Source organism: Aspergillus fumigatus, chromosome 3 (genome assembly GCF_000002655.1).
Source record: "Aspergillus fumigatus Af293 chromosome 3, whole genome shotgun sequence".
Lineage (NCBI taxonomy): Eukaryota > Fungi > Ascomycota > Eurotiomycetes > Eurotiales > Aspergillaceae > Aspergillus > Aspergillus fumigatus.
Window position 1 is genome coordinate 58882 of NC_007196.1, and position 27979 is coordinate 86860.

The window sequence follows — 27979 nt, forward strand, 5'->3', positions numbered from 1 at the left end:
TGCATTAGGCTTAGTTAAATGTGGGAGTATCCTAATGCGGTATGCTTCTCTATTTTTTGGTCTAATGGAGACACATGTGGCCCTTGTCCATCAGACAAGTCGTTTGTTCTGTGCCTGTTACTCCGCACGGGGGAGTTCAAGGGTGTTTCCATTTCATGCCACAATATATCCTTCCGCAAACGTATCTAGGTTGTAGTGTGTCAACCAACACAACGACAATCTCAGGGGGATAACCCACCATTTGAATTTAACATTGTGAGATCGACTGCGAAATTGTGTTCGACCTTTTCTGTATGATAATTTTGCTGGACAGGATTCCGCGCTCTGTTGCCCCATTTCCCTTGCTGTAATCACGTGACCAGACGACAGGATCTATTCCAAAATCACATGCCCGGATGCGTTCTCCTGTCTCCTGTCCAGGGCGCAGATGTATTCGATCGAGTCTCATGTACCTAGTTCGCAGCTCCTGCGGGAATTAAGCGCTTTGTCCTGATTACAGAGAGCACTGGGCTGTTCAACTTGGCTTTTCCTCTGTAAGCGTGAGATCTCCCTATTGGCATTGGCATACTCAAGACTATTCGAACCCGACCCGAACTCGACGCTATCGACGTACACAAAGGGAATGAATGACGATGCCAGGAAGTCAAATAATGGCAATTAGCGACTATCACTTGAACCAATACCCAGTCAGTCCCTCAATGGTCCTCTTGCCGACATCGTGGTGCCGGTTCTCCTCCCAGACCTTGCCACCCTCTCCAAATTGATTGGACAGATGGCCCAAGAAAAAGTCCAAATTCTGTTGGCACTGAGGAAAGGCACCCTGAAAGAAGTCATAGAGTTCCTGGACCTGCGGTTTCGTCGGCGCATAGGTGACCTTTTCGGCAAAGAGATCCAAGTATTTCTGCGTGTGCGCAATGTCTGCTTGGGCGTCCAGTTCCCAGCCAGGCTCCAAATGGCCTGGAATGACCTTGACGGGCTGGAGAGCAGCAATAAGTGCGATGGTCTTCTTCCATGCCTCTAGCAAAGCAGGGGTTTCCACCTCTTCCACCCTATATTAGACAAGAACGTCAGTAGTTGTTGGCGGGTCGAGGTGTGACAGTCTCACCAAACATGTGTGCTTCGGCCATAGACCGTATCCCCACAGATGACCGTCTTTTCCATCGGCAGCCAGAAGACGGTGTGGCCAACGCTATCTCCTTGCAAGGGCCCCAACAGCACCACGGGGCTTTCGGGGTTGCCATTCAGCAAGAAGAAACCAAAGTTGAATACTTCCGGCTTCCTGGGTGCTTCGGGCACATTTTGCCGTCCAAAGATAGTCGGCCAATACTTGACCTTGTCGTCATATTCGCGGTTGATACCCTCCAGGACATACGAGGCGGCATAGAATTTGGCCGAGGGGAACGCATCCAGAATCGGATTTGCCGAAAAGAAATGATCAGGGTGATGATGCGTGACAAAGACGGCTTTAAGGGGATTTTCGGTGGTTTCTTTGATCCAGCGTACGACGGATAAAGCATCAGGAATCAGGAATGGCGGGTCTATGAGGATAGACTCCGAAGCCCCGACAATCAAGGTGGTGATGCTTGACAGGCCTTTGATCGACGAGGTATGATGATAAGTTTGTAGAGGCATGATGAATCAAACCAGGGTCTAGTAGATGATCTTGCGAACTATGGTCATGGAATGGAAAGAATGGAAAGAGGAGTTTATGTATCTCGGGCAGATTCTTGCTAACTGGCCTCATTCTTCTGCTGGTTCGCATAGCTGGAAGCCTATACGTGTTTCCCCTCATTCTTAGCCCCGCTTATGCCGACCATCATCTTCCGAACTCATCGGAAATCTCCCAGTACATGCATGTAGAATCATCACATCTCAGCTTTAGATCGGGGAGGATCGACTCCGCCTGACTGTGATACGGACCATCACCGGCAATCCCCCCATGGGGATGGTCAAAGTTAGTTTACCATGTCTTCCCTAGACGTTGAAATATCATCGGTTGCGGGGTGATCGGAATCGATCAAGCGGACCATCGATGGGATCCGGGGGGATTCCCGTTTGCCTAGGTTGGATCTGGGGAGGAGAGAGATGATGGTCTCGTATTTACTTAAATCTTCCGGATAAGGACATCCCGATGCTCCATCGCATATCTATCCACCTTTCATCTTCGTTGGATACCGTAGAAGCATCATCCATCATGGCTCAATTTCATCCCACTATTACCCCGGAGGCTTTGAAAGACAAAGTTATTGTGGTGACGGGTCAGTTATGTGCTTACTCTCCCCAACGTCTGTGGCTCACTTAGCATTAGGAGGCGCCAACGGAATCGGAGCGAGCTTGGTAGAATACTGCGGCCAGCAAGGAGCGTACGTTTGCTTCGGCGATGTCGCTGAGAATGCGGGATATCAGATCGCTCAGTCGCTGTGCTCCTCCGGCTCATCGTCATCACCACGAGCCGTCTTCCAGCACACCGATGTCACTAGCTACCAATCCGTACTCGGTCTTTTTGACCTGGCGCTCAAGACATATGGTCGAATTGATCACGTCGTTGCCTGTGCGGGTATCATGGAGATTGGCAACTTGTTCGACCCAGCCTTGACGCTGGAAACAGTTCGCGAGGTGCGTTGCCGCTCTACGGATTAAGCTTTCAAGTTGTTGACAGTCAAAGACGCCCACGACCAAAGTCCTCGATGTCAATCTCACGGGCTGTCTCTACGTTGCTCGTATCGCCAGCGTGTACTTGCGCCAGAACCGCCCGGAAAATGCAGATCGGTCAATTACTCTCATCTCCTCGGTCGCTGGATTCAAGGAATCTCCCGGGATGTTTGTCTACCAAGCCTCCAAGCATGGAGTGCTTGGGCTGATGCGTTCGCTGCGTTTGTACCTGTCGTCCCCAACTCATCATATCCGAGTCAACGCCATCTGCCCATGGATGACCACCACGGCCATGGTCAAAGGTGTGCAAGAAGCTTGGATGAAGGCAAAACTACCCTGCAACACCCCCGCTGACGTTGCGTACATTATCGCCGGTGTCCTGGCGGATTCAGCGCTCAACGGCAAATCCATGTACGTTGAAGGTGGCCGAGCTTGGGAAATTGAAGCGAACATTGATCGACTAGAACCTCAGTGGTTGGGTGAAGAACAGTCACGATCTCTGGCGCAGGGGCAGGCAGTGCTCGGTAGTGGCATGGATTGGGCTCAATAGAGACTGAATTGTGCTTCTTTCAAAGAAATGAGAATATTACATCGTGTGTTATGCAGATACAAGGACGATCCCAATATAGCCATCATACCCGGAAGATCGGGGGTGGATATGAGTTTAGCCACTCGACATGATTTGCTCTGGATGATTGGACTTCCCTCCAGAAAGTATTCTTAAATGCATGCATGCTCCTCTCCGTTTTGCCGTCTCTGGCTGAAAGTCGTCATCTTCTTCCCCCACAGGAACTCGTATACCAACATATCTGTCATGCATTCAAAAGCCACCCGACCCCGTACCTACTCCGGAGAACCCACATTCTGGTGTTGACTTGCAACAGCTGGACAATACAAGTGCTGGAGATGTTCGCCATCAGGGAGATCCTTTTCCTACGCATGGGGGCACCATGTGGTGAGCTGCCTCTTGTTCGCTATACCTCATATCCGTTCTAAAGCAAAAAATCACCCAGGGACCATTTCATGATACTCTGCGCCGGTTTCGCCGTCATGTTCACCACTTGCGCTTTTACATTTGCGGTTGGTGTCTACCAAGCTCTATATGAAGAGATGGCCCAGGAAGCGCATTCTCCTTTCGTTGGTCAATCCACTGCTCGGATTGGCTTAATTGGAACGCTAGCCGTCGCTCTCATGTCTATGGGAGGTCCTTTGGCAATGTGCTGGGCCAAACTCCGGTCCCCCAGGCGGTTACTGTTGCCGGAGGTTGGGTCTTTGGTATTACGTACATTTTGGCCAGCTTCAACCAACGTCTCTGGCACTTTGCTTTAACCCAGGACGTGCTGCTCGGCATCGGGGCCAGCATGGTATATGTATCCACCATTTCTGTTGCCCTGACGTGGTTCGATCAGCGTCGTGGGTTGGCCATGGGGATCTTCATCTCCGGGAGTGGCGTCGGGGGCATTCATTGTCAAGCGTCGACGCCTTATTTATCGTCTTATCATTCTCTATGGATCTTTCGCCAGCGCATACATCTCGCGTTTCCCTGCGTCTCTGATCGAACTGTTCGGCGTGCAGTACTTGACCAGCGTGAACGGGGTCCTTGTACCTCATTCGGGGGATGGGAGCGTCGATCGGGACGCCGTTGACTGGAATGCTGATTCCTCAGTCACCGCATTGGTCTCTTCAATTGTCTACGACCGGGTAGGGATCGTCTGCGGTGTTCTCCTCTTTGCAGCCACCCTGGCCTGCGTTTCGGTGAGAATTGATGCAACCCTGGGCGAGGTCGGGAGGTGGAAAGCTTGACATGATCAATGAGTATGCAAGTAATCGGCAAGGGTTTTAGTGGCCCATAATATTGCAACTGCAATGCGCAGACTTGTACCATCACAACTTTACCATCTGCTCTTTAGCATTGATGGAGGGAAGACGACGTCCCGTTCAAAGACTTGAAATGACAGATCTTGCTCTTATCTGCGACGATGTACTCTCTTGGAACACTGTTCCCAGAGCCGTCTGGCGCGCGACTGCAAGACAGCGGTAGTAAATAGCAGCCGTGCATACGTTCTATCTTCAAGGTGCAATGGCGCGCAGCTGGGCCGGGGTTTTTTTGCTCGGGTACCTCTCTATGGAGATTGCCTGCACAATGCGCAAATGACAGGACATACGGACCGTCTCGGAACGCCGTTCTAGTCGCGCCTTAGCCCATACTGATCCATTGCCTCAGAGTCGCGGGTTCATCCTACAGAAAGTCAAATAAACGATCAAATTGGGGGATTCTGAAACTACTGAGAAATGTGCTAGTGAGATAGTGATTGTGGTGTGCTCTTTCCAGCGAATTAATAACTTATAGGACCAGACTAGTGGATATACAGTCCAATTGCATCACAGCGGCCAGCCCGTCAATCTCCTCCGCCGTGTCTCTGTGTCTCTCGAGTTGCATTGTGCCATATAGAGTAGAGCTCCTTCACCTTGGGCGATTGCGTGAGCGTCAGCCACAGTGTTTGGCAGGACAATCAGCTGCAGAAAGTTCAGTCCCAGCGAGTAGCCATATTTCTGGTACTGGCCGGAGGAGACAATAATCTCGAAGCTATACGGAGTACGTCGTAGTTGGAATTAGCCTCCCATGTCAAGCTTTTTCAACGATCTTGCCGAAACCCGTACAGCCTGTATTCTGGAGGCTTGCACATAACACTGTGGTGCGACAGCAGAAGAAAATATCGTGCGCTCCTCAGCCAATCAGAAATAAACATCCAGGGTAGGTAGGATAAACGACGATCAACAAGGATGTTCCGCATAGGACAGGACGTTCACGCGATGTGGATCCCCTCGGCAGACGTCTTAGTCTGGTCTCCTGAAAATCTCCCTTCTGCTTTCACAAGCCACAGGTAACCAACAACTCGATCAGACCAGGTCTTCTTGTCATTCGCACGTTGCGGGACCCGACGAAGCATGAAGACTGTGGCTGGAGTACTTGTCCTTGCTGTCAGCAGCCTGGCTGTAGGCTCTGATGCCACCAAGCAAGCTCCACCAGCCCCCACAGGGAGCAGCTACCCCTCGGGCTTTGACATGACCCGGAGTTGGGCGAATCTGAGCCCCTATCAGGAGGCGGATAGCTTTGGCGTGCCGAAAGGAATGCCGCACGGCTGTGAGCTGTCCCAAGTTCATGTGCTGCACCGCCATGCCGAACGCTATCCGACCCCGTATCCCTTGGATGGGCAGGGGATGGAGGATTTTGCCGCGAAATGGAGCAATTACACCAAGAGCCTTCATCTCAAAGCCCCCGCCACCGGTCCTTTGAGCTTTCTGAACGACTGGGAATACATTCTAGGGGAGGACACTCTCCTGGCAACCGGCGCTGCGACCGAGGCTACCGCAGGGGCCAGCTTCTGGGCCAACTACGGACGGCTCCTGTACCGTGCCGGCCGGGAGAATGGAGCGGCCTGGAATGCCTCGTTGAACGTGTATCCAAACGGCACGGCGCGTCCTAAGCCGGTCTTTCGCACGACCTCACAGCCGCGGATTCTCGAGAGTGCTCGATGGTGGTTGAGTATGGACTCCCTGGTCCAGTAGGTAAATGCACAGCTAACAGATGTCTCGAGGTGGGTTTTTTGGCGATACCGGTGCCAACAGTTCTTCCGACCAATATGACCTGGTTGTGATTCCAGAGGCATCCAACTTCAACAATACTCTGGCCTCTTACGACTCGTGTCCCGGGGATATGACCGAAGGGTGAGTGACAACCCAGGAACTCTCTGAGCCTCTTGATGGTAATAAGGCTGAGATGATTTAGCGATGATTCCGCGCAAAAATTCATTCCCCGCTATACTCGGCAAGCCATCTCCCGTCTCTCCCGACACCTGCCCAAGGACTTTAACCTGACGGCTTTGGACGTGCTGGCGATGCAGAACATCTGTGTCTACGAGCACATCAGCCTTGGCGGTTCCTCTTTCTGTTCACTCTTTACCGAACAGGAGTGGAGGGATTTTGCGTATAATGTCGACGTGCAGTACTATGGGGACTATGCGTACGGGTCTCCCACGGGCCGTGCGCAGGGCATCGGCTATGTCCTTGAACTGGCGGCTCGACTGCAGGGCACGTTGATCTACTCCAGCGACACCAGCATTAACTTCACCTACGACAATAATCTGGCACAATTCCCGCTCGACCAGCCCTTCTACCTCGACATGTCGCATGACGATATCCTTCTGTCCGTCATCACCGCGTTGGGACTGCGCTATTTCAGATATGGACCGCACGGCTTGCCCGGGAATGTTGACCATGCACTCAACCGGACATTTGCCATGAGCCAGATGACACCATTCGGAGCGCGCCTCATGTCGGAGGTTTGGACCTGTCCTCGTAATGCGTCGCTGGACTCCCTTGCTCCGGTGCTATATCGTAATCCCCATGTCGAGCACACTGTAGGCACGACCCGATTCATCCGCTTCGTTCTGAATGGAGCTCCCTTGCCGCTCGACGGGCTGGTAGGCTGTGAGCAGGCCCGCCATGGATTCTGCCCGGTCGAGGGATTCCTGAACGGTGTTCCGACGCTGAAGAAAGAGGCAGAATATCAAAGGGCCTGCTTCGGACATTATCCGACTGGAAGCCAGGTGGGTAACGGCGCTCCAGAATCTTGAGTTTCCATTTATCCACGTCACCGTGTGGCAGGGGTGCTGGATTGTATGATTGTATCCTGCTCTCAGTCATCCTTGATTAGAAATTTTTTGTTTCTTGCCTGCATGAGTCGACGAGCCATTCATAGAGCACGAGAACCTCACCTCATACCGATAAGTATAGTCTTGGCGTTTGACCATGTCTTAGTCTGTTATTAGCCCTAAGGGCCTTTCAGGGTCCAGAATACATTAAAGCACTCCGCTGTTTGGGCCTGAAACAGAGAAAACCCGCTTGGGGGATGGCTTGGTCCCTGACTCTCAGCCCGTAAACAACCACTAGTTGGTGTGTATTGGCGGTGTTAAGGCTAAAATGGCTGCTAGTGCTTCATCACGAATCGCGTCACAATGGCATTTATCCGAATGCAACCCTTCCTGCCTTTCCCTCCTCAGCCGAGAGTTTCAGCCTGTTGTCATTCTGCAGTGATAATTCCAATCCCATCATCCATACTCTGTATATCTTCCAATTCAGCCGGATTTGCCTGCAGAATTATGGACCCTGGGCCACATGCCGCTTTGCGGTACCCCGGATTAACTGGCAATCCCCGGTGGATGAAACCTAATGGAGACCCAAACACAGTAGTTCTAGGATAGCCGCTAGGGTAGCGTCGGTTCCAGGATGTCGCGAGGTGGGCTTGGCCGGTAGTTGCTCACTCTTCGTCTCCCGATGACGCAAGGGTATAAAGGGGCAGAGACATCTCTCGAGTGCAGCAGAATCCATCAAGTACTCCATCGGACAATCACATTCTACAGTCAACAACCCGTCCTCTTCGAACATCATGGTTTCTTTCTCCTACCTGCTGCTGGCGTGCTCCGCCATTGGAGCTCTGGCTGCCCCCGTCGAACCCGAGACCACCTCGTTCAATGAGACTGCTCTTCATGAGTTCGCTGAGCGCGCCGGCACCCCAAGCTCCACCGGCTGGAACAACGGCTACTACTACTCCTTCTGGACTGATGGCGGCGGCGACGTGACCTACACCAATGGCGCCGGTGGCTCGTACTCCGTCAACTGGAGGAACGTGGGCAACTTTGTCGGTGGAAAGGGCTGGAACCCTGGAAGCGCTAGGTACCGAGCTTTGTCAACGTCGGATGTGCAGACCTGTGGCTGACAGAAGTAGAACCATCAACTACGGAGGCAGCTTCAACCCCAGCGGCAATGGCTACCTGGCTGTCTACGGCTGGACCACCAACCCCTTGATTGAGTACTACGTTGTTGAGTCGTATGGTACATACAACCCCGGCAGCGGCGGTACCTTCAGGGGCACTGTCAACACCGACGGTGGCACTTACAACATCTACACGGCCGTTCGCTACAATGCTCCCTCCATCGAAGGCACCAAGACCTTCACCCAGTACTGGTCTGTGCGCACCTCCAAGCGTACCGGCGGCACTGTCACCATGGCCAACCACTTCAACGCCTGGAGCAGACTGGGCATGAACCTGGGAACTCACAACTACCAGATTGTCGCCACTGAGGGTTACCAGAGCAGCGGATCTGCTTCCATCACTGTCTACTAGGAGTACTTCGCGAGACTGGATTGGAGGAGAAAAGGTTGACCGCCTGTGGCTTCAGCAGTAAGAGGTGACAACTACACGGGCTGGGATGGTTGCGGGATATGATACTTCTGCGTATATCTCTCATCCTTCCTACATACCTGGGCGAGCCAACTATTCCACTTTGCAGTTGTGATTTCCTTTCTCATTTGAGGCTTAAATGCTATCTATTTTTCACTTCTGTTCATAGCTTATGAGCACGGGCTTGCTCCAAGGTAGTTCTTTATCCCTAGGTCTAGCCTAGGAACCTTATTCTATGAATTATTCATTGTCCGATATCCATTCATATAGTAGGCCTAACCTAGCATTATATTCTGCTGATTGCCTATCAATGAATAATTTGAGCAGGAAACCCTGTCTTTGGAATCAAGCCACTATACTGGAGCCATCTTAGATCATGCTTCGTTTTTCGTAAGGAACGAGTGATCCATTGAGTTGATCAATGAAAGACCTCTACCGGTACACTTGTATCCCTGACAGGCATCATAGGAGTACGGCTTCCTAGGACACCCGGTTCGGAAGAATAGAATGCTGTAGACAATCCAATCGCTACTTGCGCGACTGGAGCTCTTCCCTCATCGCTTCGATCTCCCCGTCAAAGTGATTCAGGAAATCTTCATTGCCCCTGGATGTCTTCCACCCAAGCCGATTGCGAGCGAAATCGGCTCTCGCCCGGGAACTATCCACATTAGTATCGGTATGTGCCAAGGAGATCTCGTACATACTTGGATGCAAGAGTGATTTCCACGAGACTCTCATTGCCCCTAGTGATTTCGGCTGCTGCGTCCTTCATACTGATCGACTCGACTTTGTTACTGTCTAAGAGTCCCTGCTTGTGCAGGGCATCAGCAATACCCTGGCTGACCTGTAACCATGTATGCTCTCCACTCTCCACGAAGAAGATGGCCTTGGGACCCGATGGAAGCCAGTCTGGTTGCTCTCGCACGGCCCGGAAGAGAAGGAGATAGAAGTTTGCCAGGTCCAGGATATGGACATGGTTCCAGATCTATGACGAGAAATGTCAGCCACATGTAGCTTATCATATCCAGCATATCAAACCTACTCCCGCTCCAGTTTCGATGACAGCAGCCTGGCCTCGCTTTCGGGCAAGGCGCGCAAGATTGGGCACCTGCTGACTTAGCGTCGCAAATGGACCAGATCCTTTGCCATCTGTCGTTTGTCAGTTCAATCCGCCTTGGTACTGTTTCACCGGGATGAAGAGCATACAGATAGTAGGGGGGACGACGATATACGTCTTGACACCCAGGCTTAATCCCGTCTCCACCACCGTGACATCGGTAACCCGTTGTCCGTAGCGCTCGGGGTGGTTCTTCTCCATTGCGTAGACGTCGTCCTTCTCGTCCGACCAGACTTTCTGATTCTGCGGCGTCCCAGAGTAGGGGTGGTCTCCCAGGATTGACGTGCCAGAGGTCTACATTGTTGTTAGCTTTCAATCTGGGATTCGAAAGAAACAGAATCTTACATGGATCATGTACGCATCTCTGCCGGTAGCTTTCTGCCTCTGGCTCAATCCTTCGATCAAGGCTTTGGCAGAGCTATCGTGCGAGGCAGATGCGGCATTGATCACCACTAGAGCGAGGTGTGAGTACAAGTCAAAGCAGCAATGAGAACGAGGAGTCAGTACCATCATGCTGGGAAGCAGCGTCTCGACATGCGTCCAGGTCATCCAGGCCCTTGAATTCCAGAGGCTTCACCCCGAGAGACTGGAGTCGGGCCGCCTGTTCAGGTCGACGGATCAAGGCCGAGATGCTCAGTTCAGACGCCTCTGGGGATTGCAAGAGTTCAGTAAGGATTGAACCTCCACTGCATGCCGTCAGTACTATACTGCGAGTGCGGTCCAATTAGTTGCCACTCACATGTATCCAGTCGCACCGACGATGAGAACGCTCTTTGTTGTAGCGGGAGACGCCATGGCTACTATTGGAATGTGCAGGCTTCAGCTTCAGACAGATCTGTTTGTTATTTCGTCCCTTTTGTCTACTTCATGATGTCCATTTTATCTCAAGTCACAGAGTTACAGCAACCGACATCCATTAGTAATTCCGCCGAGGGGTGACGTCGTAGATCAAAACTCTCCGGATTAGAAATCGCTGCTTGGACCTTCCTCAGATGTATCTAAATCAGGCAAGTTGAAGCTATCTCGCGAAGCTTCTGTCTTATTGGCTTGAAGCCAATCTTACCTTAAGTTCGTCAAGCGTCTGAAGAAAAATTTTGCATTGCTTATTAATAACCATCAAGATGCTGTCAAAGATGGGGGTGACGCAACAAGTAGAATAGATATCACGTGCTTGACGAAGATGATCATCCTATATGATTCTGCGTCGAGGTCCACATTTGATATAGTTGTTCGTGGTTGTACAACTCTGACGTTGACACTGCAGGGATATATCTGTGTATCTGTGCAACATGGCAGCTGGTGGACCTAGTCAGCAACTCAACGTACCAAGTACCTCACGTAGGACATTCTTGATGATGATCATCATCATCATCATCAAAGCCACTGGTCGACATCATCCCGAACTTGGAACTTGATATGTACTACGGAGTATACTCGGTACCTTAAAGGGTCTAATGAGTCAAGTAGATAGATGCCGTACGAGGTGGCAGTACAGAGTACGGAGTCGACATCTGACAGGAACCCTCCAAAAGGGATCTTGGTCTCGAAACTATTCCTGGTGCGGTAGGGTGGATGCTAACCTGTTTGAGCATTAGGCAGCCAGATTGTGGCCATTAGTTTTTAGTCAGAGTGGGCTGTTCGTCTTGGCAGGAGGAAATGTCGTCCGCTGATTGAGCCCTTTTTGGGACAGAGGAATCAAAGTGGAGAAATCTTGACTGGCGGTGAGTTCCCATTGGCTAGGTTGTGTGCCTGAGACACCTGAGTCTTGGCTGCTTTCGTCCTAGTGGTGGACCCCGTTTCACAACTGAATGAGAATATTGGACCGAAAATGCAATGATCCAATGATCTGACGATGCTGGCAGCTGTTCTGGTCACAGCGGCATGGGAACCCTTGGCACTGCATCACTGCCTTGCCCCTTAAAACTTAATGGAGGACCAGCGCTACTTACTACCACTATTACTACTCCGTACTACTGCTATTATTATGATTATTTTCATCATTAAATTTATGATTAGTTTTCCCAGACCACACACACACTGCCTCAGCTGCCTGGCTCCCTAACCTTGTTATCGTCACTTCCCACCCCTAAGATACGTAGTTATTGTCGCTCCTATTGTCCTGAGTATTATTTGTCCCTGTCTATCAGAACCAGTTCATTCGATTTGGGTACGATGGTCCTGGTGATTCGTCGAACCTGATTTTCTGCCACCCCCGTTGTTATCTCCCCTTCCCATTTCTTTGACCCTCTGCCCGTTTCCCCCCCTTCTTCGGTCTCCCATCGCTTTCGGGATGCGCATGCTGAGTTTGCGCCAACTCTGCGGGGCCACCACTCTGCTCCTCTCGGGGCAGGTGGCCCTAGCAGACCTCGGGATCCAGGCCGATAATGTTGGTATGTCGTCCAAAAAGCCTCATCGTCTGACTTCGTTAGAAACGTACATTTGTAACACATGCTATGATGGTCAGATTCACTCAAGTCGGCGGCCAAGACCGTCGCTGCTCCCATGATGGATTTCTATGATAAGAACCAGACCGAGGGCATTCCAGGCAAGCTGACCGGCACCTGGTATGTGGCCGGCGCCATGTTCATGACCCTCATCCAGTACTGGCAGTCTTCGGGCGACGACACTTACAATTCTATTGTGTCACATGACCTGATGTTTCAGTCCGGTGAGAATTATGACTTCTTCTCCGGCAATTACAGCCAATGGCTGGTAGGTCGCAACCATCTGTCGGGTCTGCCTCTGCTAACCTCTCCCAGGGTAACGATGATCAGATGTTCTGGGGTCTCGCCTCCATCACGGCTTCGGAGACGGGATTCCCGGAAATCTCAGGCAAACCCACCTGGACCTCTCTAGCTCGCGTCGTCTTCAACATGCAAGTGGCCCGGTGGGATAAGGTGGCCTGCGATGGCGGCATGCGATGGCAGATCTGGCCCTACCAGGCTGGCTACACTATGAAAAATGCCATTTCCAATGGCGGCCTCTTTGAACTGTCGGCCCGACTCGCGCGCTTTACCAAGAATGAGACCTATGCAGAATGGGCGAACAAGATCTGGGACTGGTCGGCCAGCACGCCGCTGCTGCAGACAGATCGATGGTACATTGCTGATTCCACCTCCAATGAAGCCAACTGCAAGGATGCCGGAAACACTCAGTGGTCATATAACTATGGCACCTACCTGTCGGGGGCCTCATTCATGTATAACTACGTAAGTCGTTCTAGTACACTTGCGCGACTGGTAAGCTGATGTTCTATGGCGGGAAAGACCAATGGTGAGGACAAGTGGCTGAAAAGAGTCAACGGCCTGCTGGACTCCCTGATCGGCACCTTCTGCCCCAAGGACAAGGGCGGCAACGTCTTGTCTGAGGTTGCCTGTGAACCAATCATGACCTGCGATCGCAATCAAATTGGTTTTAAAGGATACACGGCCATGTGGCTGGCTCATACCGCTATCCTGGTCCCATCGACCGCGGCCCGGATCTTCCCCGTCCTGCAGGGATCCGCCCTCGCCCTCTCGAAGCAGTGCTCCAAGGCACCCGACAATACCTGCGGCGTCCGCTGGTGGCAGCCCACCTGGGACGGCTTCACTCCTGGTCTGGAAACCCAGATGGCGGCGCTAGCGGGCATCACAGCCAATCTGATGTACTACAAGTCGAGCGCCCCGAAGACCATTCAGTCGAACCCGGACGGCAAGGAGCATCAGATTGACACCCATGAGGATGAGGCGCCAGATGCACTCGCCCCCATCAACACAGGCGATCGCGCAGGGGCCTGGATCCTCACTGTGATCATCGTGGTTGCCGTCGGAGGATCCGTTGGGTGGTTGATTAAGACTTGATTTTCTGGCATATTTACTTGCTCATTTTCCTTGGAGACAACAGTGGCTTGTTTGTCTATTGTCCGGCGTGATTTGGTGAGGTTTTGGATTTGCACATTCTGTCATATTCGGGGCTCATTCCCGTTGTGTGATCATTTCCTGTATTACTTTTCCCCCATAGAGTCGACATTTTCCGACTTTCTTCACTACCTACTATGATATGTATATCGCTGATTCGGACTCCATCCGAGTGTCCAATGAACTTAACTGAATCACATCGCTCCACTTAAGCTTCACCGATACCCCACCTGCGCTTATAAAACAACACAAGAGCCTGCGATGATCAGTCGAGCAACCCATTCACGTCCTGATCGCATCTACCCAATATGGTGTATACTATCGTCGTCCGTATGTAACACTCTCCACAACTGATTCTGCCCAGCTTAAACTCATCGTTGCAGATCTCCGCGCAAAGCCGGACCCCGAGTGCATCTCGAAGCTTCATGCAAAACTCCTCGAGGCCTCAGCCGTCTACTCCAAGGACAAGGAGACCCTGTCCTGGTTCGTGATGCAGTCGGTCCATGACAAGCAGGACTTTTGCATTGTGGAGCGTTATTTGAACGAGGGCTCCCAGAAGTACCACCTGGAGAACCCCTACTGGAAGACCTTTGATCCCTATGTCATCCCGTTGTTGGAGAAGCCCATGGATTTGAGACGGTTCGAGGAGTTGGTTCCGGAGGGAGACAAGCAGGAGACAGACTGATATTCAAAGTGTAAACAAAGCGCAGAATCAATGAATCTCAGAGAGTTCCGGAGTAAATCGCTTTGTTTCTTGACGTGGATGCGGGTGGGTCTCTCTGCCTGAGGAACAAGGCATACTCTGTAGCAGAGCACATTTGCTCCTCCCATCCCCACTATTTTCATCATTGTTTCTCCCTGCGATTCCCATCTCATCCAAACATCCACAGCCGTGTCAACTACTTCCAGAATGTCGAATCATCGATCCAGCGATGCTCTTACATTCCCCGATTCAAGTAGGGCATTCCTGGAGCCCCATCTCCCGCCAAACAGTAAAAATTTCCAATCGCCAGATTCTGGTCTCCCCTTCACCACACTCACCTTTGCTACTTCACTCGACTCTGCTCTGGCCCTGTCACCAGGCGCAAAAACTGCACTTTCAGGGCCCCAATCAAAAGCGATGACCCACTATCTCCGGTCGCGTCATGATGCTATCCTCATCGGGGTTGGCACTGCGGTGGCAGATGACCCTGGCTTGAACTGCCGCATCGCCGGGGTTGGTGGCTACGGGGGTCAAGGTCTGGAAGGACAACCCCGACCGATCGTCATAGACCCCAGCGCCCGTTGGGACTTCACCGAGAACTCCAAGATTCTAACGCTGGCCCGGGAAGGTCGGGGTCGAGCACCGTTTATCCTCACCGGGACGCAGTCCATTCCGGCAGAGAAGAAAGCTCTGCTGGAGAGACACGGCGGCAAGTTCATCTCTCTCGACGTGGTGACCTCTGAAACAGAGGAGCGTCGCATGGACTGGACCACGCTGCTTAAGGCCCTCAGCAAGGAAGGATTGAAGAGTGTCATGATTGAGGGAGGGGCGACCATCATCAACTCTCTTCTGGAGCCTTCCTACCAGAATCTCATCGACTCGGTCATTGTCACGATCGCTCCAACCTGGCTCGGACAAGGAGGAGTGGTCGTTTCGCCTACGCGACGATTCAACGAGCAAGGCGTGGCCATTCCTGCATCGCGATTGACCGACGTGAAATGGTATCCGTTCGGAGAGGACGTTGTACTTTGCGGGAGGATCATGTCCTGAACCTGCATCGCTCTCAGCTGAGATGCATCAGTCAGAACTTACGTAGTTTGAATTCCGACCTTTGTGGCCGTCTACACAGAAATCGTGGCTCTCGTGCTATAACCCTCTTAACTAATGATATCACTAATGAGCAAATTATGCCGACTAGAGGGCTTGCTCTCCACTGGTACTGCCGTCTCCGAACCACACTGGTGACCATTGTCTCCTTATCATAAGAGATAATCAACCCAGCGAACGGCACACGATTTGCGAGAGTCTCATGCGAAAAGCTGTGCAACTAGACATGCGTACGGCGAGAGACAACGAGAAAGAGGCAATCGTTTGAACTACACCAGCCATGCTTGGAACATGTCTTTGCGCCGGTGCAGGAAGGCATACCTAGGTCTTGCTGTGTTTTTTGATTCAAGGTGGATCATACAAGGAACCTCGACATGTTGGCGGAGACTTTCATATTTGCGGCCTCAGGAATCAATGTTGCAAACCTGACTTCCAAGGCACTAACTAAACGCACCCAATCAGATGCGACAACCGCCGCATATGGCCCATGATCCTCATCGATAAGGACACCCATCATCTCCTGGTATTGGATAGCTGCGTCTCTACACATGGCACATCCAGGATTATCAGATTATCTGTGACTGGGGTATCCGGCAATTCATATCACTCACTCAAGAGATCTGAGCACCATCATGTTACGTCCAATCGACTGTTCAAATGGGAGCTCAGCGCCTCCGGGCGCAGCGACGGGTTCTTCGGAGCATTCTACGTCATCAAACTGGTCAACGTCCTCCTCCATCCGGTCAGCGTGGGCGCACCACCAGGAGATCCCGAGGTCGTCAATCGTTGTCAGGCCATATATATCAATTTGTCGTCTTATATATAATCGTACCGGGTTTTCTTTCCCAGTATTTCCCCATTCACCTCGTTTTCTCCCATCTCTGTGTGTCTCCATTCTATTCCCACCCTTACTTTTCCTAACACTTGATGAGAAAGCCATCGATGAATTGAACTCAGCATCTTGACAAACATTACCCAGAATGACGTCAAAAGGTGAAATCGAGAGTCTCTCCGCGTATGGAGTCGCTCGGTCCACCATCCAAGGGACCCCGCTGAGCCAGGACGAGCTCCGCAAGATGGATGCGTATTTCCGTGCGAGCATGTATCTTTGTCTTGGCCTGCTATATCTGCGAGAAAATCCTCTTTTAAAAGAGCCTCTCAAGGTGGAACATCTCAAGGCCCGGTTACTGGGCCACTGGGGTTCCGACGCTGGCCAATCCTTCACATGGATCCACATGAACCGCTTGATCAAGAAATATGACTTGGATGTATTGTTCATCTCTGGCCCCGGACATGGTGCTCCTGGCATTCTCTCGCAGTCATACCTCGAGGGGGTATACACCGAAGTCTATCCGGACAAGACGCAAAATGAAAAGGGCATGCAGCGGTTCTTCAAGCAGTTCTCCTTCCCCGGCGGGATCGGTAGCCATGCAACTCCAGAGACCCCCGGAAGTATCCACGAGGGAGGCGAGCTGGGGTACTCAATCTCCCATGCCTTCGGGACCGTCTTTGATCACCCGAATCTTATCACGTTGACCATAGTGGGTGATGGAGAGGCTGAAACCGGCCCTCTGGCCACCAGTTGGCACAGTAACAAGTTCCTCAACCCAATCACCGACGGCGCAGTTCTTCCGGTACTCCATCTCAATGGTTACAAGATCAACAACCCCACTATCCTGGCCCGCATAAGCCACGAGGAGTTGGAAATGCTCCTCAGGGGGTACGGGTGGGCCCCATACTTTGTCGAAGGAAGCGACCGTGAGAGCATGCACCAGGCCATGGCGGCCACCCTGGAGCATTGCGTGTTGGAGATCAAGAAAATCCAAAAACAAGCACGCGAGTCTAACAAAGCCTTTCGCCCTCTCTGGCCTATGATCGTCCTTCGGTCGCCCAAGGGATGGTCGGCGCCCAGGGAAATTGACGGCAAGTACCTCGAGGGCTTTTGGCGGGCCCACCAGATCCCTATCACCGATGTGCAGAGCAAGCCGGAACACTTGAAGGCGTTGGAAAACTGGATGAAGGCATACAAACCAGAGGAGGTCTTCGACAAAAACGGTACACTGATCCCCGAACTGAAGGAACTGGCTCCGACAGGCAGCTCCCGCATGAGCGCCAATCCCGTCGGCAACGGTGGTCTCCTGCGACGACCGTTGGATCTGCCTGATTTCCGCCAGTACGCCCTGACCGATATCGAGCCAGGCGTCACCATCCGTCCCAGCATGACCAATATGTCGAAGTATCTGCGTGACGTGGTGGCCCGGAACATGACCACCTTCCGCGTCGTTGGACCCGATGAGACCGAGTCCAATAAACTCGCCGAAATCTACAAGGCGGGTAAGAAGGTCTGGATGGCTGAATACTTCAAAGAAGACGAGGACGGTGGCAACCTGGACATGCACGGCCGTGTGATGGAGATTCTCAGCGAGCACACCTGCGAAGGATGGCTAGAGGGCTACGTCCTGTCTGGTCGACATGGGATGCTAAACAGCTACGAGCCCTTCATTCATGTGATCGACTCGATGGTCAACCAGCATTGCAAGTGGCTTGAAAAGTGTCTCACGGTTGAATGGCGTGCCAAGGTTTCCTCACTCAACATTCTCCTGACCGCGACCGTGTGGCGTCAGGATCACAATGGATTCACGCACCAGGACCCTGGATTCCTCGATGTAGTCGCGAACAAGAGCCCCGAGATCGTGAGAATCTACCTCCCTCCCGACGGTAACACCCTCCTGTCGACCATGGACCACTGCTTCCGCAGCGTCAACTATGTTAATGTCGTCGTGGCCGACAAGCAGGAGCACGTGCAGTTCCTCAACATGGAGGAGGCGATCGAACACTGCACCAAGGGAGTCGGCATCTGGGACTGGGCTAGCAACGATCAGGGCTCTGAGCCCGATGTGGTCATGGTATCGTGCGGCGATGTCTCTACGCACGAAGCGCTAGCCGCGACGGCTCTGCTGCGCGAGCACCTACCCAAGCTCAAGATCCGTTTTGTCAACGTGGTTGACCTGTTCCGCCTTATCTCCGACACCAATCATCCGCACGGTATGCCGGACCGCCAATGGGGGGCCATCTTCACCACCGACAAACCCATCATCTTCAACTTCCACTCGTACCCCTGGCTCGTCCACCGTCTCACCTACAAGCGGCCGGGTCAGCACAACCTCCACGTGCGGGGCTACAAGGAAAAGGGCAACATCGATACGCCATTTGAGCTGGCTGTACGGAATCAGACCGACCGGTACAGCTTGGCGATCGACGCCATCGACCGTATTCCATCCCTGGGCAATACCGCGTCGGGCGTGCGGGAGCATCTGATCAATCTCCAGCTGGCCGCAAAGAACAAGGCATTTGACGACGGCATCGACCCGGATTATATTCGCAACTGGACCTGGAATTACCCACGAAAGAAGTGTTAAGCCACAGGGTATTGTGGCGATCTTTCTTATTTGATTCTGGCATGTTGAAGACGAGATGATTGATAAGCTGCCATGACTATTGAGTTATAACGATGTCTTTTCCCTCAATGGCAACCTGACACTTGTGCTCTAGGCCCTTGACTATCCATGATACGTCATCTATTCTTATCAAAACCCCAAACTTAGTTACTCTATCGACCATCAGTAGGCGCCCCGCCGAGGCTTCCACCCAGGCTGAGGGGCCGGAGCCGGCTTGCGGTATCCAGACAGGATAGGAGTAGAAGCAACAAGGTCCAGACCACCGATCAAAGCCCCTTGAGACTCGAGCGCCCAAAGCGATACGGCGACATAGTTGACCCCGTTGTAGTTGAGAATACCCTCCGGGACGGGGAATTTGGTTTGTGGGCCGAGATCATTGACTGCATCCAGTTAGACACACATAGGACAGATTTATTCAACTTCTTATCATACCGTATTTTCCAAACTGGTATCCATTAACAAACAGCTGACAGCGATAGCTCGTCCCTGACCTCGCTGCTGATGCCGAGTTGTTGAACCGAAAGCTCAATGGGATATCGTATCCCTCGGGTAGATCCAAGGAGAACGAAGTAGCATAGAATCCAATACCAGCGCCAGTGAGCCCTTCCTTAATCGGGTTGGATGACTTCCAGCTGGAAGTAGGCGGACTTGGAAGATGATATCCCTGCCGCTCGGCATACATGGCTCCCTCGTTGAGCGGACCTCGCGTCAAATCCTGGTACTGCTCGCCGCCGAGGTTGCCAGTCATCTTCCATCGGAGATCGGACAGCTCATGGCCCGAGAGCGCGTAGTCGAGAATTCCTCGAGGAAACTTGATTGCGTCTGTCCCCGGTGCCTCTTCGTCCTGGCCCATGTGGTCGATCACCACGGTGAAAACGTACGGTTCCCCAGGAGACAGCTCGTGGGGAAGCGAGATGTTTCGGGGATAGGTCATGTTTCTTCCACTGCCTGTCCATGAACCCAGGAATGTTTGGTTTAGCCATACCGAATTGGCGAAGCCTACACCGCCAGAGGTGTTGAGGAAAACCCATGACTCGTCTCCGTTGGCCGTGAAGTGGCCCCGGTAGATCAGTGAGCCCCCGTGATAGCCGTAGTCATCGGCGTACAGACATGTAGGGCCAGTGAACTCTCTGGTGTTATTGGTGTATGTGTTCGTCAGTGGTGTCCAGCCCTCGTCGTTATATTCCGTGGAGATCTCTGGGAGAGAATCGATGTATTTCCAGTCAAGACGCTTTAGATCTGGCAGAGAGATAGCTGGTGGTTGATAGTGAACTGTTGCAGCGAGATTGCCAATCTTAGATCGTGTTGATTTCAAGGACTGGCCGTTGAAGACAATCCCATCAAATCGCTTCGGCGCTGAAATCACCTCCAAGGGAGTTGTTACGTTCACATCACCAGTCAAATGCAGGTCATTGTCAGTAATCCACGCGCTTCGAAGCAAATATCCTCCCTTCACAATCACCGTCTCTTTGGATGGCGAGCTATAGTTAGCAATGGGTTGTTTTGCTGGTAGTTCCAAGACCCAGTGCTGGTAGGCGTCGTTACGCCAGAGGAGGTGGATCTCAAGCTTTCCTGCACGTAAAACCCGTCTTTGAGCAGCTACCTCCCACTGTACGACCCAGGCACTTCCCTGTTTGGCAATCTTGACGTAGGACCCCTCAACAACGGTTGGCCGCGGAAGATGTTTGGGCAGCGCGAACTCATGTAGTTCCCCTGCTCCTCCATATAGCACGAGAACGCGCTTCTTGTTGTCTCCCTTCGCCCAAGTGAAGACTTCTGCAGAAGAGTAGATGAGATTGAATCCACCCACATCATAGTCCGTGATGTGGAATTTGGAGTCTCGGCCGTTCAAGGAGAGACTGCCTCCTAGTTGAGGGATCGTCACATTTCCGACGCTCGTGGAAATGCTGAGATTGTATTGGGCACTTCCAGTCGAAGTAAAGTCGGCATGCCGGACTAGATAGAGATTGGTGGTCGTTCCATTGCCAAACAACGGAGTGACCGTTATATCCTTGTTTCCTGTGTATGATCCATTGACCCCGTTTCCAGGCGTTGAGGTGAGGTACGCCGGAGACACTTTCAGAAAGTTTGCCTGTAGCTTCTCTTCGCTATACTTTTCTCGCCAGATCTGACGATCCTCGGTAATGGCAGCCCCGTAGTCATACGAGGTGTATCCTCCATAGTAGCCGAGATTGCCCCAATTGGTGCCTCCGTACGTCTACACAGTCAGTTAGGAGCGGATGTAGGGAGGAGGAGGAGGGAGCATTTCACACCATGTAGATGTTGAACACTCTGACGCCAAATCCGTAATTGTTCTTGTACACCACTCGCACAGCTTCATTGTTGACAAGAATGGCACATCCGTCTTCTGTGACTCCTCCCCTGGTGATTATGTTAGTCATTGCGTTCATAGGGGCAGTACCCATGGTATGTATCTCTTACCACCCATCCCCTGAACCCCCTTGGAACTCCATAATAGCAAATGGCGTTGTAGGGCTATGGTTGCGGTGTTCATGCTGCCAATCTCGCGGGAATCGATATGTTGGCCATACATAGGGGTTACCACCTGATTCTGCATCAGATCCAATCATCTCTTGAAAGTAATGGTCTCACAGTCATATCTCATAGGATAGGCGTCAATCCCGTAGAGATCCGTCTCGCCCAGTCCAGTCCCAGGGGCAAAGTATCCCAGGTTCTTATTGTCATTTACAACGGTTGGAACAACTACTCCAGCGTCTCGAAGCTGCTTCTCGGCATAGGCCATGACTTCCTGATTCATGGTCGTCGGAAACTCGGACTCTGAGACGTTGGGCCAAGTCGTGTACTCATTTTCTGGCTGAACCAAGATCACCGGCCCTCCATTGGTAATTTGCGCTTTGGCAATTATCTTCCCTAGAGTGGCCATGTACGTATCTGTCGCACGGAGGTAATCCTCACTGTTTGAGCGGATGATGCCCTTTCGACGGAGAACCCATCCGGGTATACCACCAGCCGAGGTTTCCGCATTGATATATGGCCCTGGCCGAGCGATCAGGTAGAGACCGGCTTCACGTGCAGCAGTGAAAAACTCGTCAAGGCTCCAGATACCGTCAGTCACAACGTGGCCAGGATTACCCTCCATGAGACCCCAGTCAGTATAGAAGGAGACAGCATTGAATCCCAGACTCTTAATCTTCTGGAAGACATCAAACCAGAGTCCAGGAACTGGCAGTCGAAAAGGGTGAAACTCTCCAGAGAAGATCATGAGCCGCTCGCCCCGGACAAACAGGGAGTGTTGGTCCCACGTCACTAAGTCTTGAAGAAGCTCTCTCTTATTCGCAGCATCTTGAGATGAATGGTGGCTAAAGGATGGTGCAGCTGCTACCGAATAAGCGGCGGCCAGTGCAATCAATCTCTTTAAAAGGGACTTCATCCTGCGCTTCGTACCAGCAATGTATTCTCTTCGATTTCTTCTGTCAAAGCACAACGATCACTCTCGCGCGAACACTATCGCAGAATTATATACGCTCTGTACGCCCCACAGCGTGCCCCGGTGGGTGGCGAGGATCCATTGGAAGGAACCGGAATCCCACTGATTCCCCCATCGCATTATGTGTCATTTTCGGTCTCGTATGATGATGCTGATCTTACCGGGGGACAACTCCGTAACCATTGGGGAACCTCAATGCAGGTCCTGCCCCAGATTGGTGGAGAAACCATCAGCATGCGGGGGAATCGACGGGATCGGCATGGATTGAGTTATTTAGCCAACATTGAGCGCGGAGAAGAGTCCGATGTTTTCCTAGGATTGAACGAGGCAGAACATGATTCTGGCCCTCCATTCTTCTCACTTTGATGGCTGCAGTCCAGTGTTTCTCTGCCGAGAACAGCCTTCACTTGGCCAGCTGGGACAATGGCTCTCTTTTTATGCCTATTTACGGACACCTGGCAGTGGTTATGCTAAGACCCTCAGAGAGTATCATGGGTGGCTTGCAACTCCGCCGTGTCAATCTAGTCATGGCGCGGTCTATGACGAGACTGTTTACTCTTATAAGGGCTCGCGCTGATGGGCACGGAGGCACCTGTATGAGATACGGAGTATCTTGATAACCCTCAGGGAGAGAATGCAGGTGGTATACGGATGCCCTGTAGATCTCTGCCATCTACAACCCATGCAACTCCAGTCTTACCCTCTAAACCCTGTGCCAAAGGATCCGCGTGAGATCAATCACTCCACACGCGAACTATCTGCCAGTAGTTCCTTCGGATAGCCAAATGAAGCACTGGTCCCGGAGTCAGGTCCCTCTCCCCTTCTGCGGGTTGAATAGCGTTGATATTTACCACTTTCCTTCTCTCCATTAGGAGGGTGAGCATATCGATACGTCGGTTGCGCACAGCATCGAGCAGGGCATCGGTTCCCGCAATGATTGCTCCATGATCCAATAGAAACTCCATCACGGCGCATGATCCGTTACCCGCCGCTGCGACTATTGCAGGGCGATAGTTGATCTGGCATTCGTTGGGGTCGACTCCGTTAGCGAGTAGAAACGAGGCCAGCCGGATATTGTCACTCAGTATGGCCCATGCTAGCGACGCTCCCAGATGGCCCAGTTGCGCGGTTTGAAGCGAGAGATACGACAGAGCAGTTCAAACCCTGGGACAGAGGTGAGTCTTTCGAGGATTACTGCTCAGTCTAAAGTTCCTAGTGGCTTCTCTTTCCCTTTTCCGTTGTAGTCTTTATTTCTGTTCTTTGGAGATAGTCGAGTGAGCAGATATTGTAACCCATCTAGCTGCATTGCTTTAATTGCAATTTGGGGGAGTACGGCTGTTGGTGGAATCTGGTGTTGCTGTAGAGCGGTCTTATGGTAGGAATTAATTCTGTGATATTTCCGTCCGTGAGGAGGGTGATGATCTATTTCTGGATATCGTCCATTGTGAAAGCAAGTTCGTGGAATTGGATGTTGGAATCCTGATACCTTGCGAAATGGTAAGGGCACAAACAAGCCAGTAGCAAGACCAGAAAATTGTCTTTTTCTTTGACTAGCTTCTCCAGTAAGTCCGGCGCGTGTCCTCTATTCCTGTGGTTGTGTCCTAAATATACTTGTACACAAAGGGTGGGATGGAGTTCAAGACTGCGTGTTACTACTACTACTACTACTACTACTACTACTACTACTACTACTACTACTACTACTACTACTACTACTACTAACCATGCTCCAAGCCATGTAACCTCGATTCTTTGTGCCAAACAGCACATTTGAGAGACAATGCATTGTTGATGGCAAGCACCAAAGACAATGGACTGCTCTTCCGATCCTGTTCTTCTTTGTCTGTCTCATTCGATATTGTCTTATACCTGGTGTCTAAGAAGCAAGACCACTATCCCTAGAACGAATATATATTCTCGAACGACTCTGGACCAAATCTTCATTCAGCACTTCATCCTTGGATAATCAGCTCTTCTTCTTCGTGTTTTTGACACCTCGACCCACTCTCCTGCTAATCGATCCAAACAGACCTTCACACCTCACAGATCATCATGGTAAGTTCGATTCCCAGTTCACCCATACAACTGACTAACAATTCCTAGGATCGCTACAGCCCCGAGCTACAGCAAAGAATCCGTGATCTCGCCAAATACCCCATGAACAAACATGAGGTATGTGAGGTCTGGACTGAGATCCTCAAATTCCACTTCCCCATCTCGCAAATTGGCAGGCCCGGCAACAACGAGTATGCCATCCAGGCCACACCCGGCACCGTCTTCCCCTTCGTTCAACTGTCCGTCGCCACACAGCTAGGTACGTTTGAAGCCACCCGGTTCCTGTTTCTCCACTGCAGAAGCTCTCCGAGACAGGCACAAGGACCGCCCTCGCCCCGGTGCGAGGATCGTCTGAGATTGCAGCTGGCCGAGGGGCTCGCAGCCATTCCAGTTCATGATGGGCTTGAAATCCATGGTGCGATTCCTTTCGGCCCACACATCCGGTTCTACCGGTTGATGGCGAATGTTATCTTTGGCTGTTGCCTCTGGGGTGCAAGAGACAGCTTGCATGTCCTTCATGACCATTATTTTATTGCTGAGCATCTAGAGGAGATCAAGAGCGACTGGCTCTCGGTTTATGTACCGGGGTATTAGCGGTATACCTCGTCGCATTGCCAGTGAGGAACCAGATGGCGAAGGAGAGAACTAATCATAGCTTCATAGGAAAAAGAAGTTCTTTTTGTTTCAGGTTTCTTCAAGCATCTCTGTGGAGACAATTGGTCGTCTGTAATTGTCATACCCTCCCAGTCCTCATCTAAGTACAATCAATGCAGCAGCTGAGTGGACTAAATCACGAATTATTGGACATAGATCGCTTAGCTGATGTTCGTATTTACATCAAACACCCGAAACCTACCCTCAGATGATCTCTGTTCCCAATCTTCCCGTGTGGACTCGATTTCCGCCTGATAAGGATCGTCGCTGGTTGTAGGAAATTTCGGTTACCACCGCCGTGAACCGCGCATACAATCTGTCGGCACCAATCGCTCTTCATCGAGCATGGCATTGATGATGGATAAACTTCCAGCCCCCATGTTGCGGACAACACCGACAATAGTCTTGGGCTGCGCAGCGTGGCTTTGGAGTTTCTCTATGGCCTGGAGACACTGGGAGCCATCTTCGCTCGCCACATGAATATGACTGAGCGACTATTTGAAATCTTCAAATAAATCCACTCCTTGTGCACGGCAGCCTCAAGGGGAATGCTTTTAGCGAACAGGTTCTGTAAGGAGAGCTGCTGCAGGGCGCGGGACGATCTTTGTTGCACTAGCTTTTGACTGGAGTGATTTGAACAACGGATTTGCTGCGGAAGGATCTTTATTGAGAGGAGGGGAGGAAATAGTTGTAGGAAAAGTGTATCCTAGTAGTCGTGCTAGTTCAATCCACATGTTCTGGCTCCGTTTGTTCAGTCGGACCCAGTCTTGCTACGTCATTTTAACTCGATATCTAGATCAGATTGCTTCACATAGGCATCAAAACCTTCTTTGTACGAGATGAAACACTGGTCGAACCCAGCGTTCTGACTTGCAAACTCACGCAGTTCAGCCAACAATTGCGAAGTGGGTGCACTGTGGGCGCGAGTAAACAATATGGCTCGGCTTTTATACTGTTCGCGGGCATCTGGAGGCAGAATATTCCACTGCTGAACAGACTCATGCCTCTGGCGTTCTGTAGCCAGTCAGCAAGCTTCGGCGTACCTGAGTTACGAAATGGCAGCTGCCTCGGGGGGAGACTATTCCGCATCTACGCCGCTAGCGAGAGCTTCCCTGAAGCACTTATAAACAAAGCCACCGTGGCACACTCTGTGAAATAATCTTGGGAGCCTGCAGGCAAGGTATTATGTCCGTGAGTGACCTCTTTGCTCCAAGGAGACGTGCAGGCGACACCAATTTGCTCATATCACAGGCGTGGGGCCGCTTGGGTGAGGGCACTCGATTTTCGTTCTTAAACGACCAGCCATGAGGCTCAGGTTTTAACCTCGTATCCGACCTTATCGATCCTCCATTCGCCGGGGCCAGATTGGAAAGTGGCTCAAGTGGATCCCGTCGCGCCGGGCTTATACGAGAACTCAGGTCGGAATCCTTGATCGCTTCGATGGCAATGACACGGTCAGCAAAGGCGTCCAATTCCGCATTAGTGTTCATCTAGGACACAGTATGCCATTGTGCCGGAACACGACTGGTTCAGTGTGGGAAGCTCATGACAGGTATTGTTTTCCGATATCTTCGAATTTAGTATGCTGCAGTCGATCGGAGAGCACGTCAGTATCTGGTCGGCTATAGCCGAGAGATCATGTGGCTCACTCATGCCGCAACATCTGATCCACAGGACATCTGTCTCGTAGTCGGCATTGCTGGGGGTCTTATCATCGAGAAGGACACCAACCCAGAAGACCTTGGGATTCGACAGTATTTGGTGTCTGGGACTTGACGTTATGATAAAAGGCACTACCATGGGTCATGCCTGGTTAGGTGGGTACCACGATGGAAAATGGTCAGTGCGACACTCACATTGGATAGGCCGCCATACTCCTGAATGTTGGGAAGGATAGCATGTACTTATCAAAGAGAAGAATCAAGACTGTACTCAGTTGAGTGCATACTGATAATGAAACAGAAGAGAATACAAGTGACAGTGACAGTGTTGATGGATTGATTGCATGAAGAGTGAGGTGACAACTACCTAGACAAATGCGTGTGCCTGGTTCGAGGCCATACAAACAAAAGCAACAAGTCCGCAACGTCGCGTTGAACGCGTTGAGAAGTATTTCCTGATCTGGTTAGCGCAGCCAGTACCTGACGGTTTCCATATTAGGACTAACTCCCACACATCACGTGGTGCTGACCATCTGATGAAACACAAGAAGTAACTATTCACAAATTATTATGACATGATGGCAGTACCTCGGTAGTCTGCTTCGAGAACTGACACTGAGAACTGATTTCCGTTCCTTTAGGAGTCCTAAATGAGCGAGGTGTTAAGTTGTCAAAAGGTCACCAGATCTCTTGTCCTGCATGTCATGTCATTTCTGGTCAGTCGCACACCAAACTATGTATCCATCTACTGCTATGGCTAAATGAATCTATCCTTTACAACTCGTCTAACGGGCTGGTAAAAAAGGACTCTAACCTCGAGCACACCCTACTACGCTGGGAGGAAGGATATATATTCGTTCTTTGGTTGCCCTAAGTTCTCTTCAAGACAGAATGTAATGCTCTTATGATCGATCGTAGTATGACGAGAGTACCTGGTTTGATAATTTGAAAAATCCAGAATT

The 27979-nt window shown here is 51.5% G+C and overlaps 12 protein-coding genes across 12 annotated transcripts; 8 read left to right on the plus strand and 4 right to left on the minus strand.

Annotated features, from left to right (window-relative positions):
• Positions 1-505: 505 nt before the first annotated feature.
• Positions 506-1801, minus strand: AFUA_3G00280 (MBL fold metallo-hydrolase). The gene is made up of 2 exons (XM_743257.2): positions 1106-1801; positions 506-1049 (listed from the first exon to the last, which is right to left on the minus strand). The coding sequence occupies exons 1-2, from the start codon at positions 1630-1632 to the stop codon at positions 668-670; spliced, it is 909 nt and encodes a 302-aa protein (XP_748350.1). The 5' UTR covers positions 1633-1801; the 3' UTR covers positions 506-667.
• Positions 1802-2194: 393 nt separating this feature from the next.
• Positions 2195-3202, plus strand: AFUA_3G00290 (putative 3-hydroxyacyl-CoA dehydrogenase; the record flags this gene model as incomplete). The annotated part of the gene is made up of 3 exons (XM_743258.2): positions 2195-2258; positions 2309-2616; positions 2666-3202. 3 exons carry the CDS (start codon positions 2195-2197, stop codon positions 3200-3202), a joined length of 909 nt encoding a protein of 302 aa, XP_748351.2.
• A 1503-nt stretch (positions 3203-4705) lies between these two features.
• Positions 4706-7798, plus strand: AFUA_3G00310 (histidine phosphatase family protein). The gene is made up of 3 exons (XM_077804260.1): positions 4706-6199; positions 6252-6381; positions 6443-7798. Exons 1-3 carry the CDS (start codon positions 5602-5604, stop codon positions 7287-7289), a joined length of 1575 nt encoding a protein of 524 aa, XP_077660420.1. The 5' UTR covers positions 4706-5601; the 3' UTR covers positions 7290-7798.
• A 145-nt stretch (positions 7799-7943) lies between these two features.
• xynf11a (glycoside hydrolase family 11 protein) lies at positions 7944-8840 on the plus strand (the record flags this gene model as incomplete). Its single annotated transcript, XM_743261.2, has 2 exons — positions 7944-8388; positions 8441-8840. Exons 1-2 carry the CDS (start codon positions 8102-8104, stop codon positions 8838-8840), a joined length of 687 nt encoding a protein of 228 aa, XP_748354.1. The 5' UTR covers positions 7944-8101.
• A 364-nt stretch (positions 8841-9204) lies between these two features.
• Positions 9205-11490, minus strand: AFUA_3G00330 (NAD-dependent epimerase/dehydratase family protein). The gene is made up of 7 exons (XM_743262.3): positions 10754-11490; positions 10522-10700; positions 10360-10466; positions 10104-10308; positions 9940-10046; positions 9602-9882; positions 9205-9555 (listed from the first exon to the last, which is right to left on the minus strand). The coding sequence occupies exons 1-7, from the start codon at positions 10807-10809 to the stop codon at positions 9426-9428; spliced, it is 1065 nt and encodes a 354-aa protein (XP_748355.2). The 5' UTR covers positions 10810-11490; the 3' UTR covers positions 9205-9425.
• Positions 11491-12304: 814 nt separating this feature from the next.
• On the plus strand, positions 12305-13853 carry AFUA_3G00340 (glycoside hydrolase family 76 protein; the record flags this gene model as incomplete). Its single annotated transcript, XM_743263.1, has 4 exons — positions 12305-12404; positions 12479-12726; positions 12774-13223; positions 13281-13853. The coding sequence occupies 4 exons, from the start codon at positions 12305-12307 to the stop codon at positions 13851-13853; spliced, it is 1371 nt and encodes a 456-aa protein (XP_748356.1).
• Positions 13854-14218: 365 nt separating this feature from the next.
• AFUA_3G00350 (putative quinol monooxygenase) lies at positions 14219-14595 on the plus strand (the record flags this gene model as incomplete). Its single annotated transcript, XM_743264.2, has 2 exons — positions 14219-14240; positions 14294-14595. The coding sequence occupies 2 exons, from the start codon at positions 14219-14221 to the stop codon at positions 14593-14595; spliced, it is 324 nt and encodes a 107-aa protein (XP_748357.2).
• A 225-nt stretch (positions 14596-14820) lies between these two features.
• Positions 14821-15663, plus strand: AFUA_3G00360 (RibD family protein; the record flags this gene model as incomplete). Its single annotated transcript, XM_743265.1, has 1 exon — positions 14821-15663. One exon carries the CDS (start codon positions 14821-14823, stop codon positions 15661-15663), a length of 843 nt encoding a protein of 280 aa, XP_748358.1.
• A 1037-nt stretch (positions 15664-16700) lies between these two features.
• AFUA_3G00370 (phosphoketolase family protein) lies at positions 16701-19139 on the plus strand (the record flags this gene model as incomplete). The annotated part of the gene is made up of 1 exon (XM_743266.1): positions 16701-19139. One exon carries the CDS (start codon positions 16701-16703, stop codon positions 19137-19139), a length of 2439 nt encoding a protein of 812 aa, XP_748359.1.
• A 201-nt stretch (positions 19140-19340) lies between these two features.
• On the minus strand, positions 19341-22590 carry lacE (glycoside hydrolase family 35 protein; the record flags this gene model as incomplete). The annotated part of the gene is made up of 5 exons (XM_743267.1): positions 19341-19558; positions 19611-21396; positions 21452-21560; positions 21621-21744; positions 21792-22590. 5 exons carry the CDS (start codon positions 22588-22590, stop codon positions 19341-19343), a joined length of 3036 nt encoding a protein of 1011 aa, XP_748360.1.
• Positions 22591-24804: 2214 nt separating this feature from the next.
• AFUA_3G00400 (uncharacterized protein) lies at positions 24805-25296 on the plus strand (the record flags this gene model as incomplete). Its single annotated transcript, XM_743268.1, has 1 exon — positions 24805-25296. One exon carries the CDS (start codon positions 24805-24807, stop codon positions 25294-25296), a length of 492 nt encoding a protein of 163 aa, XP_748361.1.
• Positions 25297-26131: 835 nt separating this feature from the next.
• On the minus strand, positions 26132-26846 carry AFUA_3G00410 (uncharacterized protein; the record flags this gene model as incomplete). The annotated part of the gene is made up of 2 exons (XM_001481532.1): positions 26132-26370; positions 26504-26846. The coding sequence occupies 2 exons, from the start codon at positions 26844-26846 to the stop codon at positions 26132-26134; spliced, it is 582 nt and encodes a 193-aa protein (XP_001481582.1).
• Between the last annotated feature and the right edge of the window lie 1133 nt (positions 26847-27979).

Bases quoted from the DNA above. Each gene is read 5' to 3' on its own strand.
- AFUA_3G00280 (XM_743257.2), bottom strand. From the start codon at position 1,632: ATGCCTCTACAAACTTATCATCATACCTCGTCGATCAAAGGCCTGTCA. The intron at 1,050-1,105 runs GTGAGACTGTCA...TGTCTAATATAG, and splicing joins GGCCGAAGCACACATGTTTG to GGTGGAAGAGGTGGAAACCC.
- AFUA_3G00310 (XM_077804260.1), top strand. From the start codon at position 5,602: ATGAAGACTGTGGCTGGAGTACTTGTCCTTGCTGTCAGCAGCCTGGCT. The intron at 6,200-6,251 runs GTATGGACTCCC...AGATGTCTCGAG, and splicing joins GAGTGCTCGATGGTGGTTGA to GTGGGTTTTTTGGCGATACC. The intron at 6,382-6,442 runs GTGAGTGACAAC...GAGATGATTTAG, and splicing joins CCCGGGGATATGACCGAAGG to CGATGATTCCGCGCAAAAAT.
- AFUA_3G00330 (XM_743262.3), bottom strand. From the start codon at position 10,809: ATGGCGTCTCCCGCTACAACAAAGAGCGTTCTCATCGTCGGTGCGACT. The intron at 10,701-10,753 runs GTGAGTGGCAAC...GACGGCATGCAG, and splicing joins GTCGGTGCGACTGGATACAT to TGGAGGTTCAATCCTTACTG. The intron at 10,467-10,521 runs GTACTGACTCCT...ACCTCGCTCTAG, and splicing joins CGCTGCTTCCCAGCATGATG to TGGTGATCAATGCCGCATCT.